Source organism: Manis pentadactyla, chromosome 6, assembly GCF_030020395.1.
Source record: "Manis pentadactyla isolate mManPen7 chromosome 6, mManPen7.hap1, whole genome shotgun sequence".
Classification (NCBI taxonomy): Eukaryota; Metazoa; Chordata; class Mammalia; order Pholidota; family Manidae; genus Manis; species Manis pentadactyla.
The window spans coordinates 61,346,279-61,366,967 of record NC_080024.1 but is presented as its reverse complement, the minus strand read 5'-3'; the positions used below and the strand labels follow the sequence as shown (position 1 = coordinate 61,366,967).

Sequence of the window (20,689 nt, the reverse complement as noted above, 5' to 3'; positions counted from 1 at the left end):
TTATTAATAATATTAATTAGATATCTAGCAGATCCCTAATTAAGGGATCACCCATGTATTTCAGAAAGCAATCTTTGGTAAATTATTTGTAAATTTCTTTCTTGGACATCTTTTTTATAAAGGCATCCTGAGCCATTTGGAGCTGGTGGTGTTTTGTGTTTTGAACCACTTAGGAGGTAGCTTATATAGCTCTCCAGGAAACTGTTCAAGAAACAGGCACTGAAGCACCAGAAGCCTATTAAACTTCTGTTTGTATAATAGGGTTTAACTGGATTCCCTTCTGAATTTTTATAACTAAATTCCTTAAATTTCATTCATTTTGTGACCTCTATGACTGACACTGGATCGTGTTCACAAAAATCGACTATCGTAGTCTTTTTTATTCCCCTAGAGGTCATCAAAACCGACACTTCATTATTTGTATTCATTCATAAACATTTATTAAGTGATAACACATATGAAGATAAAGTGGATATTGGCCCAAAGAATTCACTGTAGGTTTTTCCCATTGAATGCAGTGTGAAAATGCTCTACAATATGTACGTGTCTGAAAAGTGTGACGGAAGCTGGGGGAAGGGCCCTGCTCAGGCTTAGATGCAAGCCAAGAGCTGAGCCTTCTGTGCAGGGCCAGCCAGGTGACCTGTGGGGCAGAACGGACGGTGTATTTTGGGGCAAGGTGGCATAAGGAAAGGTCGTCCCACGGAAAGCAAAGGTGCATGGCACGCACCAGCTAATGGGATGGTCAGAGAACTGTAAGGATGTTTAGTGTGGGTGGGGCTGGGAAGACTGGCATGGCAGGAGATAGCAAGGCAGGCATGGCCTTTTCAATGCCTACAGATTTATAATTTGCCCAGTGGGCAATGCCGGGCCACCAAAGATTTTTAAGGAGAGCAACACAGCGAAGCAGGCAAGGCTGGAATCAGACAGACTCAGGAGGATGCTCTGGCAGAAGTCCACGTGTTGTATGACATGAATCTGAACTTGGGCAGTGGTGATGGAGAGAAAGGGACAGAAGAGTTATTCAGGAGGCAGTCGTTATGCTTGGTAACTAACTGAACCAGAGGCAAAGGAGAGAGGAGGAATCTGGGCTAACTTAGGATTTGGGGCCTGGTGACTAGGGGAAGCTGACATTAACAGAGGGAACAAAAATAGAGGAATAAATCTGGAAGGGAGGTGGGAGGGGACCAGTGGAGGGGAGGGTTACTGAAGATTTCTGGAAAGAGGAGGCAACTGATGGTGGAAGGTTCCTGAAGGATTCGGATAGAGATGGGGTCCAGGGCAGAGGATCCGCTTTGAATAAGAAAACAACTACATTTCTCCTTCCCTTCGTTGGAAAAGGGTAAGAGAGGAGAGGATGGCTGTGCAGGAGTGGTGGGGGCTAGAGGCCAGAAAGCTAAGAGAATTCATAGTCTATAGTCTCTGCACGAAGGAGGGAAGCTCTGTTACTAAGCAAATGGGGACACTGGGGAAAGCAGGGAATAGGAATGCCAGAAATTCTGAGAAGGGCTGCTGGACTTGAAAGCAAGTGTCCCTCCTAGATGATACTAATGTCATACAGGAACAGAATCAAGTGCATTAAAGAAAAGAATACTTTCTTTGTAGAGGGGTGATGGAGGTGTATCTGAACTTTATCTAAATGTTTTATTTTTTACACAGTTTTACATAATCAGTGTTTATATCACATATTTTACTGATTGAGAAAAAGATATCTTAAAATAAACTGCATAAATTATACAGCTTAGAAATAGCTCTTTGGGGTCTTGCTTGATATAGGACGATGGAAGCAGGGTGCCGTCCCTGCCCACAAGACTCTAGGGCACTGACTCATGTGGGTAGCTGTTTACTAATATGGGTGTATTTTGATATTACCTGTCTTAAAAAGATGAAATCAGAATGTAATGGGCCTTCAAAATAGGATAACTGAAAGTCGAAATGTGCATGTTGGGGATTCTCTCTGCTTGGGAGGATGCTAAGAATGAACTAGGGTGGGATCTGGGAGCCAGAGTCTGAAGCCCTAGATTATAACAGAGTGACTTTTGCTTGCAATGCCCTGTAATGTAGTCAATACCCCCCAGAGATCTGCAGCTGGTCAGCCTTCAGGGAATCAAAATTATTGATGTCTTTACAACAGACATTCATTAAGTGACATATTCCATGTGTTGTTTTTTTTCTTTATAGGATTTTTAGACTAAATGGCCTTAGACTTTTGTTTTCAGAAGTACATGTTCTAGTTTTCCGGTCTCCTCTTGTTCTCCAAGGCTGTCAGCTCTTTCTCCTTCCTTACTCCCTTTGCCAGTCACTAACTTTAAGTTGTGGAGGAGAAGGTCTAGTAAGAGCCCTTAGCTAGCACTGCATGTAAATCAAGAAAATGTGTCATCTATCTTACTCTTAAAGACCCTTTTTTAAAAAAAATAAACTTCTGGGTTCTTGGCTGTGTTTCCCACAGTTGAGGCTGATGGGTGGTCTTGTGACAGATGAGGATCAGTAGCACCTTACTTTATTCTAGGACATCTTCTCATCCCTAGTTACTGTTTCTTACAAGAAGAAGGCATGTCAGTTTCTGTTTACTGTATGACCTTAATGACATACACTGGCTTTCCAAAGTGGGAAACTGACCCAAACCTTTATAAACAGCACCATTTCCTCCTTAGAGTTATTTAAACAAATCACTTGATGAAAAAAAAAGACTCCTTTGGGGAAAGTGTTGTGGTAAGAAAATACAAAAGAACAATTACTTCAGTATATAACAGTATTAGTGAGATCAGGGACAGCCCTGAGAAAAGCAACTTTGTAAGCTGGGCTGCATGTATTTTTTCTCAGCCACCTCCAAAGCTTCTGGTACGTCTTGACAAATGGAAGTGACAGAGTAATACAGCATGAATTATTCGTAAACAAAAGGCATAGCAAATGGCATTAAAAATGGTTTTGAAAACCTCTCCTCTTTTGCAGCTGGAAAAAAGATGACTTTGAGACCGCTTTTCATTGTGAACAACTCCTTTCACATTAACCACTTTGAAAACAGAGATCAAAGATTGGACTAATTAATGGACCCCAACAGAGTGTGTCATGAGAAGCAAAGGACACACAGGCAGGGAAGTGGGTGGTCTTCTGGGGGGCCATGCGGCACAGGCCAAGGGACGTGTTTCCTGGGCACTGACCTAGGTAAAAACTGAAGCCATTCTCAAGTAGGCCTACAAGTACACTGACCAAAACTCTGGCTTCCGTCAGAAAACGAGGATGTCTTCTTCTCATCAGGTTTCTGAGATTTACACCTGTAGTTAATGTCAGTAAAAGAAATAATGGAAAAGAAATCCATGCTATGGGAAGATAAAGAAAAATTCAGCCTATCTTCATTATCCCCTCAAAGCTGTAACACTATCTCTAGAAATAAGCATGAATGCAAACAGCGACGGAGCATGCCTGCCAAGCCTGCTGCAAAGGTAAACTAGGTCGGAGGCAAGAAGAACATTAGGGGAAATGAAATTTAGCTACGGAAGGTGGGAATGACATTTCAGCTGCTGCTCTTCATCTGGGAGGCTATGACGAAGCAGTGCTCCAGTACGGAACTGAGCGATGAGGGGAGGGAACAGATGAACAAACCAAACTGAAGGAATGTAGGCAGGCAGGCAGGCAGCTGGGCAGCAAAGGCTTCTTCTCCCCACCCCACCCCCACTTTTTTTTTTTTTTTTTTTTTACCATTTTTATCTTTAGGGTAACCAGAATGTACTCTTTTAAGTAACCTATTTTTGTCTCACCAAGATAGCTTAATTTTGATCCAAAAGATTTGAAATTTAGAATTTTGGTCCTAATTTCACCACTTCATTTAAAGTACTCTGACTTACGCTATTAAGTCATGAGAAAAGAATACATAAATTGGCTATTCTTATTAGCAACAAGTACATGAAATTTTGTAGGGGTTTTTTATAAAAAAAAGTGGGGAGGAGATACTTAAAAAAGAAGTATATTTATTATAAAGGTAATCCCTTCTTGCCTTGTTATTTAGTTAAATCTGGTCAAAACTACTTGTGGCCTTAAGATACTTGGGGAAAGGTCTGTAGCACACAGAGGTTTGGTTATGGTTACGCGGCAGTACGGACACCGTGCTGGCCCACCTCACAAACGAACACAGTCCCAGTCAGGGAGAAACAGCTCTACAAGTACAGCTGAGTTAATGGGGTACAAAGTGAATTTCCTAAGAATCATACACTACCATGTACTGTTAGAACAGAAACACAGGTTCTGGTGTCAATGTTCTGTTCTAAGCTGCAAGAGTGCCCCCTTACCCTTAGCCATCAATTTGAAACAGGAATCAGGAGGTGTAAACATCAAAGTTCTCAAGGCATTCCCTTTATTTATTTTTATATCACAAGGTACACATTGTATAATAATAAATGTAATTATTAATTCAAAAATACTTCCCATTTCAAAATATGGGTGTTTCAAGTATTAGAAAACCTATAATTTTAATGTTTGGACTTTGAAGTTTCAGAAGGAAATTTTTAAAAAATTCTTTTCTTAGAAGCTCTAATGCAAACTTTACCTCTAAACTGAATCATGGTTAAAGTTTAAAAATGTCAAATGCCACAGCTTAAAACATTTCTACTTTGAAAGTTGGATTTCATAACTTGGATGAATAAGTATATTGCATTCAAATATTAGTAGTAAAAAAAAAATCAACAGTGAATCAGTACTTTGAAATGATGTATAATAGGAAAATAAATCAACTTGGTTGTGTATCAAAAACCGCTGTACAATTCACAGCTAAGTGACAGATCATCTCTGTATCCACTTTACACATAGGCAAACTGAAAACAGAGAGACAAAAGAAACCCCTCGGACCCATCTACGTTATAACCCACAATTCCTCAAAATCAAGTCTCAACTAATATTAATACTTCCAGACAGCCAGGCTTCAATTTCTTTTTGGCTTGGTTGTAAAAATGGCCTCTAAAGAAGTTTACTGTTAATACACATTACATTATGAATGGAAGTATTATTATAGTATACCAGCAAAAAGGTTTGGCTAAAATGCACAAGAAATGATTGAATTATATAGTTAAAACCCTTTTTAAAGCTGTAGTAAAAGATTTTCTCTGCTGTTCTTCTTCTATTCCATTGATGGCTGCTCTTATCTTTCATATTTCCTTCCTTATGTTACTTGGTTTAATTGGATCGTCTTTTTCTAGTTTCTTCAAGTGGAAGCTTGGCTCACTGATTTAAGACCTTTTTTTCATTTCCTAAAATAAGATTTTAATGGGATAGATTCCACACTCCATTGTTTTTTGATATGTTGTATTTTTCTTTTCATTCAGTTCAAAATACTTTCTGATGTCCCTTGTGATATCTTCCTTAATCCTTGAGTTGTTTAGCAGTAAATTGTTTAAATATGTGGGAACTTTTTTAGTATGTTATTGATTCTGAATTTAATTTTTGTGGTAAAAGGATATGCTTTGCTTGATTTCAATCTTTTTACATTATTGACACTTGTTTTATGGCCCAGAATATTGTCTATCTTGGTGAATCATCCATGTACACTTGGTACATACACTCAACTGTTGCTGAATAGAAATGTTATCAATTATGTCAAACTGGTTAATACTGACTGCTGTTCAAAGTCTTCTACATCCTTACTAATTTGCTATTCTGTATTTGTCTATTCTATCATTGAGACGAATGTGGAGATCTCCATGTGTAACTGTGGATTTGTCTATTTCACTTTTCAGTTCAGTTACTTTATATATTCTGAACCTCTGCTATTAGGTGCAAATAGTTTTAAATTATGTCCTCTTGATGAATTTTATGTTTTGCTCCCCCAAAAATTCCTTGTTCAGAAAACTGTTTAATATAAATATAGCTACTCTAATTTTCTTTCAATTTGTATATGCATGGCAAATCTTTTTCTTTTTACCTTTCTGGGTCTCCATATAAAAGTGGGTTTTTGTGAATACCGTATAGTTGGATCTTCCTTTTTTATCCAATATGACAACCTCTGCCTTAGTGGAGTGTTTGGGCCATTTCCATTTAACATAACTATCAATATGATTGGGTTTAAATCTGCTGTCTTGCTTTTGTTTTCTGTATATTCCATTTATTATTTGTTCCTTTTTCTCTTTTCTTGTTTTTGGATGAATAACACTTTTTTATCAGTCTGTTTAATCTCCACTATAATAGCTTATAACTATTTTTATTTTCTGGAGTGTGGCCTAAGATCTATACATCTTTACCTTATGCACCTACCTTCAAACAATATTATACCACTTCATGTATCGTGAAGGAATCTTTATGTATACTTACAGTATACTGACACTCTTCCCACCCCATTCTTCAAGTTATTGTCATACATTTTACTTGTATAAATACATAATACACTATTTTGCTTTAAACAATTATCTTTTAAAAACATTAAAATGAAGGAAACAACATCTTTTGTCCTTACCTACATGTTTACCATTCCTGGCATTCTTTATTCTTTTGTACAGATCTAAATTTCCAATTGATAATATTTTCCTTTTGTCTGAAGAACTTCCTTTAAATATTCTCGTAGTATAGGTCTCCTGGTGATGATTTCACTCAGTTTCTCTTTGTTTAAGAAACAAATACTTTTTTGTCTCCATTTTTGAAAAATATTTTTGCTAGATACAGATTCTAGGTTGACATGTTGTTTTTGGGTACCTTGAAAGATGTGACTCCATTGTTTTGCATAGTTTCTGGTGAGAATTTTCATGTCATTCTTTATTCATGTATATGTTTTATGTATTCTCCCCCACTCTTTCCCCATTGCTTCTAAAAAAACTGGTATGTAAGAGTATTGATGACAAAGGAAAATAATTTGTTTCATCACTTGACACATTTTTTCCTACACTGAAATAATCTTTAATTAAAGCTAATAAAGAAAACAGTAGTATAAAAATCATTTTTCTTTTAAAAAGGACATGTGCAAGAGTGTGCACATTTAATGTCCTACAAAGTCATAAAACTATAAACACATGATGAAGCTAGAATGTGAAAATAAAATTCAAGAGAAACTGAACACATGTGTAATTTCTAGAACCTAGAGATATCCTCTACACATTTTGATAGAGTATGTGAGGGAAGAACAATTTTACCTCTTAGGCTGAGGCTAAGTACCATTTTAAGAACACAACTATTCTTTCCTATAACCTAGATTTGTTTCTTTCTGGCTGCTCTTACAATTACCTCTTTAGTACTCGTTTTAGCAATTTGGTTATGCTGTGCCATGGTGTTTACTTCATATTTTTTTCTATTTGGAGTTCACTGCACTTCTTGGATCTCAACAAATTTATAAATATTTTAGTCATTATATCTTCAGACTGTTTTGTTCCCTGGCCCCCTACCACTGCTCCTTCTAACTTCAATTACATTTTTAAGTTACATTGCTTGATAGTACCCTACTGGTCACTGATGTTTTTTTTAATTCTTTCTATCCTTCATTTTGGATACTTTCAATTTCCATGTTTTCCAGTTCACTAATCTTTTCTTCTGTTGTGCTTAATACTCCATTAATACCATCCAATGTGTCTTTCATTTCAGATATATATTTAATCTCTAGAGATTTCATTTAGATTGTTTTATTTATTTGTATTTATTTACAATTTTTATTAAGGTATTATTGATATACAGTCTTAATGAAGGTTTCACATGAAAAACAATGTGGTTACTACATTCACCCATATTGTCGAATCCCCCCCACACCCCATTACAGTCACTGTCCATCAGTGTAGTAAGATGCCACAGAGTCACTACTTGTCTTCTCTGTGCTACACTGTCTTCCCCATAATCCCCCCCACACCATGTGTACTAATCATCATACCCCTCAATCCCCTTCTCCCTCCCTCCCCACCTGTCCTCCCCCACCCCTCCCCTTTGGTAAGCACCAGTCCCTTCTTGGAGTCTGTGAGTCTGGTGCTGTTTTGTTCCTTCAGTTTTGCTTCGTTATTAAATTCCACAAAGGAGGGAAATCATTTGGTACTTGTCTTTCTCTGCCTGGCTTATCTCACTGAGCATAATATCCTCCAGCTCCATCCATGTTGTTGCAAATAGTAGGATTTCTTTCTTTCTTATGGCTGAATAGTATTCCATTGTGTATATGTACCACTTATTCTTTATCCATTCATCTACTGATGGACACTTAGGTTGCTTCCATATCTTGGCTACTGAAAATGGTGCTGTAATAAATATAGGGATGCATATGTCTTTTTGAATCTGAGAACTTCTTTTCTTTGGGTAAATTCCTAGGAGTGAAATTTCAGGGTCAAATGGTATTTCTATTCTTAGTTTTTTGAGGAACCTCCACACCACTTTCCACAATGGTTGAACTAGTTTACATTCCCACCAGCAGTGTAGGAGGGTTCCCCTTTCTCCGCATCCTCGCCAGCATTTGTTGTTCTTAGTCTTTTTGATGTTGGCCATCCTAACTGGTGTGAGGTGATATCTCACTGTGGTTTTAATTTGCATTTCCCTGATAATGAGCGATGTGGAGCATCTTTTCACGTGTCTGTTGGCCATCTGAGTTTCTTCTTTGGAGAATTGCCTGTTCGTATCCTCTGCCCATTTTTTAATCGGGTTATTTGCTTTTTGGGTGTTGAAGCATATGAATTCTTCATATATGTTTTAAATAGCTTTCATCTCTCTCCTCACTGCTGTCTTTAGTCTGCTAACTTAGTCATGCTGCTAAGATGATATCCTCTTGAGGACTTTTAAACAATGCCTCATGTATCATGATGGGCATATTTTATTCATATTGGTGGGCAAAATTATTCCCAGTCCTGAGTGAATTTCAGTGGATGTGGTTTTCTAATAGTCTCCTCTCAGGCATGTCTAGATAAGTACCCAAAGACTCAAGTAGACTCCTGTGCAGATCTTCTGTGTATAGCTGTCTCCTCAGGTACTCTGTTCCAAAAATTTTAGCTGCTTTGCCATGCCAAATTCCATTCTCTGTGTCAGCCTGGCTAGATGACTAGTATGCTCTCTTTAGATTTTCCCTCCATGTGCTGTGGCCTGAAAACTGCCTCCAAACAGTAAGTTTCTTCTTTCAGGTATCCCAGTAGTTACCAGTTGTTGTTCAATATCTGATTGTTGTTTATATGCTTTTTCTGTTTGGTAGTTATTTAAGATGGGAAGGTAAATCTAGTTCTTCCATCACAGCCGGAAGTGGAAGTTCAGATTATATTCTTGTTTCTAAAACTGATCTTTCATGTGAACCTGAGCCTGTTACTTCTCTGGGCTTCAGTCTCTATATATTAAGTAAAATTAACTTAGTAATTCTCAATGTCCCTTATAAAGACTGAACTTCCCAAGGATTCTTTTTTCATCATGCTCTGTGAGCACATCTCTCTCAGCAAAGTGTTATAATAGCATTGTATTCAGTAGATTGTATGCTACAATCTTGCAATTGGTGACTTAATTTGTCATTTAATGTTGTAGTGGGCATTTCTTAATTTTTAGCCACACAGAATAAATGTTTTAGCTTTAGATGATAGTTCTCAGTTCATGTGAATTATACTGATTCCATCCCCAGATCCGGGTGAGAGTATATGAAGTAGGTCTAAGCCAGTCAGCATATTCCATTCTCCTGACTAGAGCTATTGGTTCAGAGATGGGCATATAAAATAACTAGTGAGTGCCTGCCAGGCCTAGACCCTATGTTCAGTTTCTCTGTGAATCCAACTAAGATCTGAGAATACACAGAGCTCCTAGAGCCTCTGCCAGCCATCCTGTCACCACAGAGTGCCTGCAAATGAAGACACAGCTGGCAGACAGAGTTCTGGTGCTATTTCAAGCCCCAAGTCAAAGGATACCAACACCAAACTCTTCCTACTATGTGAGTCAGTAAATCCCTTACACGTTAGGCTGGACTTTCTGACGCTTGCAATGGAAAGTCTCCCAACTGTTTCATCAAATGGTAAATATCAACCATGGGATCCAAATGGATTTTTAAAGAGACATGCTGAAGCAATGTCATTTAATTGTGGAGTAATGAGCTGTAACAGCAACCATCAGAGCAAACCTGCATGCCTCCTAGAGAAGGTCCTTCTCTTTATGAACAAGGTCCCTGTGCAAACTTGTCAGGCAGAGCCATAAGCACTGATCAGGGTGTGGCACATATATAAGGGTTGGCACTCCAAACAAAGAGAGTTCTATGAAAGAGAAAGAGTGAACATGACATTTTGGGCAAACTGATTCACGTCGCCAAAACATGTCATATCTAATGCAACAGACTGGAGGATATCACTTAATATAATGACAAGAATCCTCTGGTGTCCGTAACTGAAAAGAAGATATATTCTTTTTCATTTTAATTTTTATGTTTGTATAAATAACATTTTAAACACACCTGGTTCTATTTTTGCTCTCCAAAGAACATAAAAAGGGAGCAGTTCATGGTGTTCTTTAGAAGTGTAACAATGCTGGGCTAATTTGTCCTATCTCTTCTAACTTTCTTATTTGCAACAAGAAGAACCATAAGATAATTTAAGATGAGGAGGCAGGAAAACTGGAAAAAATAATGTTGGTATGATGTGTACAGGAAAATAATTTGTAGTGCTTTCTCAGATCCCAGCAGTGCTATGGTAAAATATTTAAGAAAGAAAAATCAATATTTGTCTGTATTCACCCCAGAAACCTCACCTGGACCTGTACATTCCCTTTGGTGGATGTCTCTTTTCTCTCTGCCCTTCGGACTCTTTGAGGAAGGGAATGATATTTTTCAGTTAGCCACCATTACGTACAAATAATGAATGCTGACTAATGATAAGTGTACTGAGTTACAGGGAACTTGACAATATAGAAAATAATTGGGAGAGATGTTATGATGTGACCCTGTTTTCAAGCATATGCTTTAACCATCTTTATTAAAGCCATGGCAGGCTTCACTCATAAGTAAAAGTCTCTGTCTTTTGAGGAATGTTGACAGAGTGGGTCACAAAGAAAATGAATTGTGACAGTATAATCTGTTAAATAAACAAGGCTTAAAAATAGAGACATGAAATATTACATATGTATTTCTAGTACTGGCTTAAAAATAAGCATTATTCTCAATAAATTCAATCCTCAGTTAAATCTGGAAGAGAAGAATAGATGTATGTTACAAGTGGCTACAAAAAGTTGCCTTTACAGTACCAGTGCATCCTAAATGTGGGAAAAACCAATCCTTGAAGGTTATTGTGTAGATACAAAACTGAAGTATTAAGAGAACAGAATTCTAGAAGAGGTGACTTTTTATTATGCATTCTTCCTATGCATCCTTAACTTGTTATTGTATTGGGAGTCACATACCAGGCTGGTTCTCTAATTTAGAATATATTTTGGAGATATTAAATTATTTTTTTTTGGAAGAGTAATTGACAAATAATATTATAATAGTTTCAGGTGTACAATATAGTGATTCTATATAAACATTTATGAAAGTAAAAGTCTATACTTATGTCACCACAATAAGTCTAGTTACTATCTGTCACCATACAAGGTTGTTATATTATCGAGTAGATTCCCTGTGCTGTATATTTTAACTGCAAAATAGGGCCCTTAGTCCCTTTCACCCGTCCTGTCCATCCTCTCACCCTCCTCTTTTCTGGCGACCATCAGTTTGTTCTGTGTGTCTATGAATCTGTCTTGTTTTTTAGATTCCACATATATGTGAAATCATACAGTAGTTATCTTTAACTTATTTCATTTAGCATAATACCTTTAGGTTTCTCCATGTTGTCACAAATGGCATGATTTCATTCTTTTTTGTGGCTGAGTAATATTCCACATCTTTATCCATTCATCCACCAATGGATATTCAGGTTGCTTCCATATCTTGGCTATTGTAAATAATGCTGTGATGAACAAAGGGTGCACGTATCTTTTCAAATCTGTGTTTTTCTTTCTTTGGACAAATACTTAGAAGTGGAATTGTTGGATCATATGGTAGTTCTATTTTTCACTTTTTTGAGGAACCTCCACACTGCTTTCCATAGTGTCTGCACCAATTTACATTCCCACCAATGGTGCACTATAGTTCCCTTTTCTCTGTATTTTCTCCAAGACTTGTTATTTCTTGTCTTTTAGGTAATAGCAATTCTGATAGGTGTGAGGTGATATCTCATTGTGGTTTTGATTTGCATGGAGATACCAAGTCTTCTAAAACATCAAGTCAGTAGGTTGGACACAGATGCTGGAAATAATCATTGGCATATTAGCTGTAGCTGTCTGTTGGGGTCTCAAATTAGGATAGTGGTTGGCAATAAGAATTAGGAGAGGTTCCACTGAGAGAGCCAGACTCTATTTTAAGATATTTAAAAGTGATAACCCTTCATCTTAATTTCAAGGCTGGCCTGAGGTTCTGGTTTTTTTCTCTTTCTTTTGTTTTTAGTTGTTTGGTTTTTAATTATATGAAAGAAATAGTATACTTACAGTAAGTTCCACTAACAGCTTCCTAGTAAGAAAGACAAGTTTGCAAATTGCTCCCCAAATTTTAAATTACTCTAATATTTTTAAGTTGTTTGCTTTGTTTTTTTAATCCCGTAAAAGAAATAGAGCACCTAATAAGTCCCACTATCAGTCTCTTAATGAGAAAGAAAAATTTCCAAATCTCTAAATCTTAAAGCAACACAAGCAAAAATAGACAAGTGGGATTATATCTAATGATAAATCTGCACAGGAAAGGAAATGATCAACAATGAAAAGTTAACCCACTGCTGCGTCAGGTAGTTTTTAGTCTCTGAGGAACCCCCATACTGTTTTCCATAATGGCCGTACCAAATTATATTCACATCAACAACATACAAGGATTCTATTTTCTCCACATCGCTAGTTATCTTTTGTCTTTTTGATAATAGCTCTTGTAACAGGTGTGAGGTTGTATCTCACAGTGGTTTTGATTTGCACTTCCGCAGTGCTGAGTACCTTTTCACACATCTGTTGGCCTTTTGTATATCTTCTTTTAAGAAATAACTATTCAGACCCAAAAAGCAAATAACCTGATTTAAAAATGGGCTGATGATATGAAGAGACAATTCTCCAAAGAAGAAATTCAGATGGCCAACAGACACATGAAAAGATGCTCCACATCACTAATCATCAGGGAAATGCAAATTAAAACCACAGTGAGATATCACCTCACACCAGTTAAGATAACCAGCATCGAAAAGATGGAACAACAAATGCTAGCGAGGATGCAGAGAAAGGGGAACCCTCCTACAACTGCTGGTGGGAATGTAAGCTAGTTCAACCACTCCAGAAAGCAATATGGAGGTTCCTTGAAAAACTAAAAATAGAAATACCACTTGACCCTGGAATCCACTCCTTGGAATTTACCCAAGGAATACAAGTTCTCAGATTCAAAAAAGACATATGCACCCCTATGTTTATCACAGCACTATTTACAATAGCCAAGAAATGGAAGCAACCTAAGTGTCCATCAGTAGATGAAAGGATAAAGAAGATGTGGTACATATACACAATGGAATACTATTCAGCCATAAGAAAGAAACAAATCCTACCATTTGCAACAACATGGATGGAGCTGGAGGATATTATGCTCAGTGAAATAAGCCAGGCGGAGAAAGACAAGTACCAAATCATTTCCCTCATTTGTGGAGTATAACAATGAAGCAAAACTGAAGGAACAAAATAGCAGCAGACTCACAGACTCCAAGAAGGGACTAGTGGTTACCAAAGGGGGAGAGTGGGGAAGGGCAGGTGGGGAGGGAGGGAGATGCGGATTGAGGGGTATTATGTTTAGTACACATGGTGTGTGGGGGTCACAGGGAAGACAGTGCAGCACAGAGAAGGCAAATAGTGAATCTGTGGCATCTTACTACACTGATGGACAGTGACTGCAATGGGGTATGGGTGAGGCCTTGATAATATGGGTGAATGCAGTATCCACATTGTTTTTTTATGTGAAACCTTCATCAGAGTGTATATCAATAAAACCTTAATAAAAAAAAAAAGAAGCAGCAAGTCATCCAAAGACTAGATACCATGTAGATCCACTTACATAATATTCAAAACTGGCAATATTCAACTTTGCTATTTAGGGTACATAAGAACAAAAACTATTAAGGAAGGACATAGGGAATGTGATCAGTAAGAGGTGCATAGGGGGCTTCTGAGGGGCTAACAATGTTTTATTTCTGACCTGGTTGTTTTATAATTAGTCTTCAGATAAATTGTACAAGTATGTCTTATTTTTCTATATGAATGATAAATGTCACAATTTTTAAACAAAGAGCAACTGGCCTGAGAAAGAAAGGTCATCTTTAGTAAATGGAGAGATAAAAATAATATTATACAGACAAAAGAAAAAGAAATAACTATTCAGGTCCTTTGCTCATTTTTAAATCAGGCTTTTTTGTTTGTTTTTTGCTCAGTTGCACTTGAGTTCCTTATTTATTTTGGAATATTAACTCCTTATCAAATACATGATTTGCAAATATGTTCCCCCATTCCACAGGCTGCATTTTCACTCCACTGACTGTTCCCTTTGTGTGCAGAAGCTTTTTAATTTGTTGCAATCCCACCTATTTTTGCCTTTGATGACTGTACTTTTGGTTTTATATCCAGAAAAATCATTGCCCAGATTAACGTCAAGAACCTTTTTCCCTATGTTTTCTACTAGTTTTATGACTTCAGGTCTTATATATATAAGTTGTTAATCTGTTTTGAGTTGATTATATATGTGTGAGATAAAGGACCAATATCATTCTTTTGCATGTAGATATCCAGTTTCCCTACATCATTTATTGAAGAGACTATTCCTTCTCCATGTAGTGTTCTTGGCCACTCTTGCTGAAGATCAAGAAGCATACATTTATTTCTAGGCTTTCTATTCTCTTTCATTGGTCTACAGGTCTTTTTTTTTTTTTTTTGCCAGTATCAATACTCTTTTGATTAATGTGTTTTTTTGACATTTTAAAATCAGGAAGTGCGATGCCTCCAGCTTTGTTCTTTTTGCTCAAGACTGCTTTGGCTATTTGGGGTCTCTTATGGTTCCACATGAATTTTAGGATTACTTTTTCTACTTCTATAACGAATTCCATTGGGGCTTTGATAGGAATTGCATTGACTCTATAGGTCCATTTGGGTAGTATGGACAGTTTAGTAATACTAATTCTTTCAATCTACAAAATCATGGGTTTCTCTTGAGGTACATATAGCATTTTAAATTCCCTAACCTTATTAAAAGGCTAAGAAGTAGTATGTGTGCAAACCTTATGAAATGTTTCTTAATGTCAGTCAGTAACCTTTTCAATGACCTTATGACCTAGATTTGTACTCAGAGTGTCATAATTAGTTCCCCAGCCAACAACAAACCATAGAAAGCATAGACAGGGCTGAGGTTGAGAGGGCCAGAATGCTGAAGAGCAGTGGAGAAACCAGGATGGAGGTGCACAAGGAGTGTTTGTGGTTCCCACCATCAGCAGGGACAGCAGTAAAGAACAGTAATGTGTATTTATTTCTGGCTTCCAGACCATCTGATAAATACTATACCAAATAGCAACAGAAACACAATGTCCACAGGGACCTTACAGAGGACCTTGCATAATGTCCTGCTTTCGCTCCATCAGCTCTCGATAAGTCTTACTGTCCTAGGGACAGAGAACCCCTGATGCACTGATTTTTGCATTTTTATCTTCACTTGCAAGTGACCCACCTTAAAAACTGGGAATTGTGTGTGTATACATGTAATATAAAAATATATACAATTCAATCTAAGCATGTATTTAGAGAAAACATTCTTTTAAAAAGTTTGTTGGACATTCCATGTTCCTATCCACAGGAGAAGCAACAATAAGTGACATTATTACTGAAGCTTAATAATGATAGAGTCCAGGTTGCCTTTTCCATTTTGTCATACTGCATTTCACTTCTTTTATATTACCACTAATTCTTAACAACTCCAATTTTTTAGCACTTAAAATGTGAAAACAGTTTCTCCAGTCAACATAAGACATGCTGGTATTGTGGGTTTTATTTCATTTTAAAAACTCACATGAATTTCATTTAAAAAAAATTCAGTTCTTAAGATCATTATAAGAGTCCATTTCTGTGTTGAAATTTCTGCTGCCATGAGAACTGGTTTCAAAATAATAACCACAACCACCATCACAACAAAGGTCTCCCACATCATGAGTGTCCACAAAACATTTTCCTAGGTATGGGGACAATGGAGGGAGAAGAGTGGGGAGGTGGCACTGTGGAGGTTGGTGGGGGTAGTACTTAAAGGTGGCAGGCATGGTCCTTGGTTACAGTATTCCACTGAGTATAAATATAACTAGTTCTAAAAAATACACTTTCATATATAGCTTATTTTAATCCTTTAAAAAATCAACATATTGTAAATTTGTCTCTATAAGGGCCTTAATAAAGTTTTAATTATGGAAAAGTTTTATTAACAAATCTAATGCTTCCCAAAATGATTTAATCAGAGCATTTTAGAGCTGGAAGAGAATTTATAGATCATGTAGTTTAACTCTACATTTCACACTAAATATTTTTATTTGTTGGTTCACTTTGTTTTTATTTTCAAATGTGACTCAATTGAAGACGATAGGTCTTGGATTTGTCTGTATGCTTTGAAGGCAAGACCACTTTGAGCAGGAACACTGGCCATTATTCAAACACAGAATGTCTGATCTATTGGCCAGGAATGACAGGTTCACAATTATCACTTTATCCCAATAGGTCTTGAATCAGTAACTTTACTAAATATTATAAGGTTCATGTTGTAGTGTTATTTTAATTACAGTATCAATTCACATTTCAGGATTCATTGTTACATATTTTATCTTGGTAACAATAAATCTATTAATATCATATATGATATCTTTCATTCATATGCAGAATGCAAAAATCTAAACCTCTAAAATCATCCAGTCACCACTTCAAGACTACCTTAAAAAAGAACTAAACTCATATTTTAAAGTATCTACTCACTATAATTCTTAATGTTTTAATTATTTAATTTGTCTAAGTAGCCAGGTTTCAGTTTCTATAATTATTATATGCAGTTTTGATTTTACTTTGTAAAGCTATTCGAATTAAACATACCAAATGAAACACTGAATACTTACAACATTTGGAGGCAGTAAGAGAAATACAGAGGCTTTTAACTGTATTCTGTGGTGCATGGAAGTGCACCTGCTCTTATGTAACATCTAACTCTGCCCAGGTGCTAAGGAAGAAGAGCTTTCTTTAGCCCCCCACAATGATGCCAGGGTTCTCAATTGCCTTATGGCCTCTGCAACTGGGCAAGAAAAATAGTCTGGGTATGGGTTCAGAAAAAAAATACCCACTTAGGGGCAATCAGTAACAAAAATAGTGGCTACGATGTACCTACACACACCAGGAATTCAATTTTTCTGACGTAGAACCAGAGGTTTAGAGAGATGAGGCAGTGCCCAAGGTCACACACATAACAAGCAAGCGCCCAAGGGCCAGGGCTGCTCTCCAGTGCCATTCTCTCTGGACAGCCTCAGATGTGCGACACCACTGCTGTGGGCTGAACGCCTTGGTCTTACTTTTAGTGTCGGGGGTTTTTGTTCAGTTTTTGTTTTTAAGTGTGCTCAAGAAATTAGTTTCCCCCCCAACCCCCGATCCCCATTGTGTCAGGATGAGGGCAGCTCTTAGGATGAGAGGTTGATCCAGGAGACAGTTAAAATTATTTTTGCTCTAAGTTAATGTTAACAACTTTTAACAGTAACTGTTTCAAAGGATGGGTTACATTTTAAAAATGACGACCTCACTGAATTATCTTTCTTGTGATAGATTCTTTATCAAATTCTTTTAACAAAAAACAAACAAAAAAAAAGGACCAGGTTACATAACAGCAAAATGGGAAGCCTTCCTGTTCTGTTTCTCGAGTTAAGAAAACAAAACAAAACAAAACAAAAAAACCACCTGTCTGGAGTTAGACCCAGTTGATTTTTTAAATTATTTCACCTTGGTAAGTGTTTTCACCCATCGTATAAGACACTCTAGTTTCATCTTCTGAAATGAGATTTGGAAGCTGTTCAACACCACAGAGCAATGTTACATAACAAGGCAGTTCAAGAAGCAAAAAAGAAAACCTGACTGAAATGAAGCTTTGGCGAGTGGGCTTCTGACCAGGCAGAAGGCACCTATACAAACACGGGGAGCAGCCAGTGGCAAGGCCACATGAATGATCATCATGTAAATGTGCTCAGTGTTTTTCCCACAATAAATCTGAACTGTATACACGGACATATCACAAGCAGTGACCTTCTAGGGAACACCTGTGTAGGAGAGAACTGCTTCTGCCACAGGGTCTGGATTCTTTTGTGGTTGTCCAAAGTCCCTCCACAACCCTTTCTTTTCTCTTCCTTATAATGCTGTCCCGAAGAAACATTTTTTAAATAGCAAAGAGTAATTTCAACGGGAAGAGTCAAATTCTGAGACTTCTGACCTTATTAGCAACCATAAAAATATGTAATGTAACTCACTAACATGAGCTCTTTCCTGAACATGTTTTTTTCAAAACAGTAAGTTCAAGCTGGTTTTAATTTTTTAGCTCCAGAGAAGGAAGCAGACTTCTACTTTTCAATGTGCTCTTTAAAGACAAGTATCTTTAGAACAGTTTGGTTCCAGACTAGAGTCACAATTGGTCCCTCAGTCAGCACTTTCTGGCTGTACAAAATTTGCTCATTAAAGCTATGTGTTAAACTAAAATTGTGAAAGTATGGGAAGATAGAACAACAAATAAGTGAATGTGCCCATTTATTCAAATCCTTGAGTAGACCTATTTGCTTTTAACTATATTGATACAAAGCATGTACAATGAACTTAGTATTAAACTAGCATCCTTAATAGGTCAATCTGTTCCTGCTGAACACATCAGAGGGTACATCTTTGGATAAATGTTTAAAAATATAATTTCTATACAGTATGCATGGTTTCTTGCTTAGGAACCAAAATGGCTATTTGGGGGACTTAACATCCACATAACTTTTATATTTGCAAAAGTATATATTTGGGGTTATTTTCCTGATAAAAATCCTGCAAGACCAGGTTGTATGTCTCTCAAGAAGAAACTGAGGCTAGTAATCTGCATGTATTATTTACGTTCATAAATGGAAGATGTGGTTGAGACTGGATGCACTTACTGAATGGTCTCAATTTCATTTTAAATCAAAGATACTGTTCAAAGATAAGGTTCTTAATGATATGTTTAAAGAGAAGAAAATGCTTCTTAGTTTACCTAGTTAGCAATCTTTACATATCCCATACATTTTAGAATTTATTGTTTATCCCAAAATGATACGAAGACCATAAAAATCTATTCCTCATTATGGAGAAAGCAGAGTGCATTGGGAACTTGGTATTTAGTATTTGAGTAAAATAAATGCTAGTGTTAAAAATCGGATGAATTGCAAATTTGGAATGAAATTTCCTACTACAGCATGGTGTAGTCTATCTGCTGAATAAATGTTAAATAAATTAATGAAGATCAATTTCCAGCCTTGTCTTTTGAAACCAGATACTCCTCTCACATTAAAACTAATGACATTTTATCTAAATTAAGAATATTTATGTCTCAAGAACTTCATCATAAAGTTGTATAACTATTAGGAAGTTACTAAAGAAATGCTGGCCCACCATCCACTCAGTGTACCTGGGTCTCCTTAGGCATGGCCTCACATGGTATGTTCTCTGAATTAGGGTGCAAAGGACTGAACTTCAAGGCCTTACATCATGCTATAAATACAGGCAAAATCTATACACAGCTTGAATCAACACACATATCACCTTAATGAAAGATGATTAAAGTATAGTTGGTAAAACACATTAACATTAATGAAAACTACACACACACAAGATGAAAACAAACAGCCAAAAAGTGAAGAGAAGCTGCTTCTCAGCAGCATCAACAGTCCCCTGGTAGCCACCTCCTTTAATCAGGTCAATTCATTAACAGGGAAAAAAGGACAGAAACTGTGGGAAATGCAGACCATCTGCTTAATCCAGATGCAATGGCACATCTCTTACAGCCAAAGCTTTTCATCAGCAATGAGCAGAGGTAAGATCTAATCCTTTCATGAAATGTCCAACAAACGTAGTTAGACATATTTGCATCACAAATAAAAATAACACCAAAATCATTATTAAATAAGACCTTTAAATATGAGACAAGACTTTTACCATTAAATATACATGGTTAAACAGAATACTAAATCAGCATGAGAGAAAATGGGATTGGATTCTATTAGCTTTATTCAGCTATTCCTTAAATAAAATCATGCTTAAAACATCTTCATTCCTTAAATAACAAGAACATTTTAGTCCAGTCACCCTAGTTTTAAAAAGACATCAGAAGACATTCCTTTAGTATTGTATCTTTCAAGTAACGTGCATTTCCTTCCTTATAAGAAAAGGTATATTAAAAACAAGTCCTCTTACCTTGAAATTGTGAACCTTTTCATATTTTGGAATTTGCTCATTTTCTTTCAGAGTTGCTCTTCTAACAAGTGATGTCAACTGCGAATAAGCAAAGAGTTTCAGAGGTTGCCAGATTGTCACAGACGACTTTTGAGAACCCAGTTTCATTCCCAAGGCTGCTATCAATAAATCTTGTTGACGGCCTTCTTGTTTTGATTTGTGAACTGAAGCTCTATTAGTTTTCCTTCCCGACCAAGACTCTTTGGATGGCATTTTGGAATTCACA

General features: G+C 36.8%; 1 protein-coding gene across 1 annotated transcript in view; it reads right to left on the bottom strand.

The window, feature by feature from the left end:
- CHN1 (chimerin 1) overlaps positions 1-20,689 on the bottom strand; it is a 227,407-nt gene that overhangs the window by 30,935 nt on the left and 175,783 nt on the right. The window contains exon 9 of the mRNA XM_036876945.2: positions 20,425-20,502. Coding sequence (XP_036732840.1) covers positions 20,425-20,502 — 78 coding nt within the window. The remainder of the gene's footprint in view (positions 1-20,424; positions 20,503-20,689) is intronic.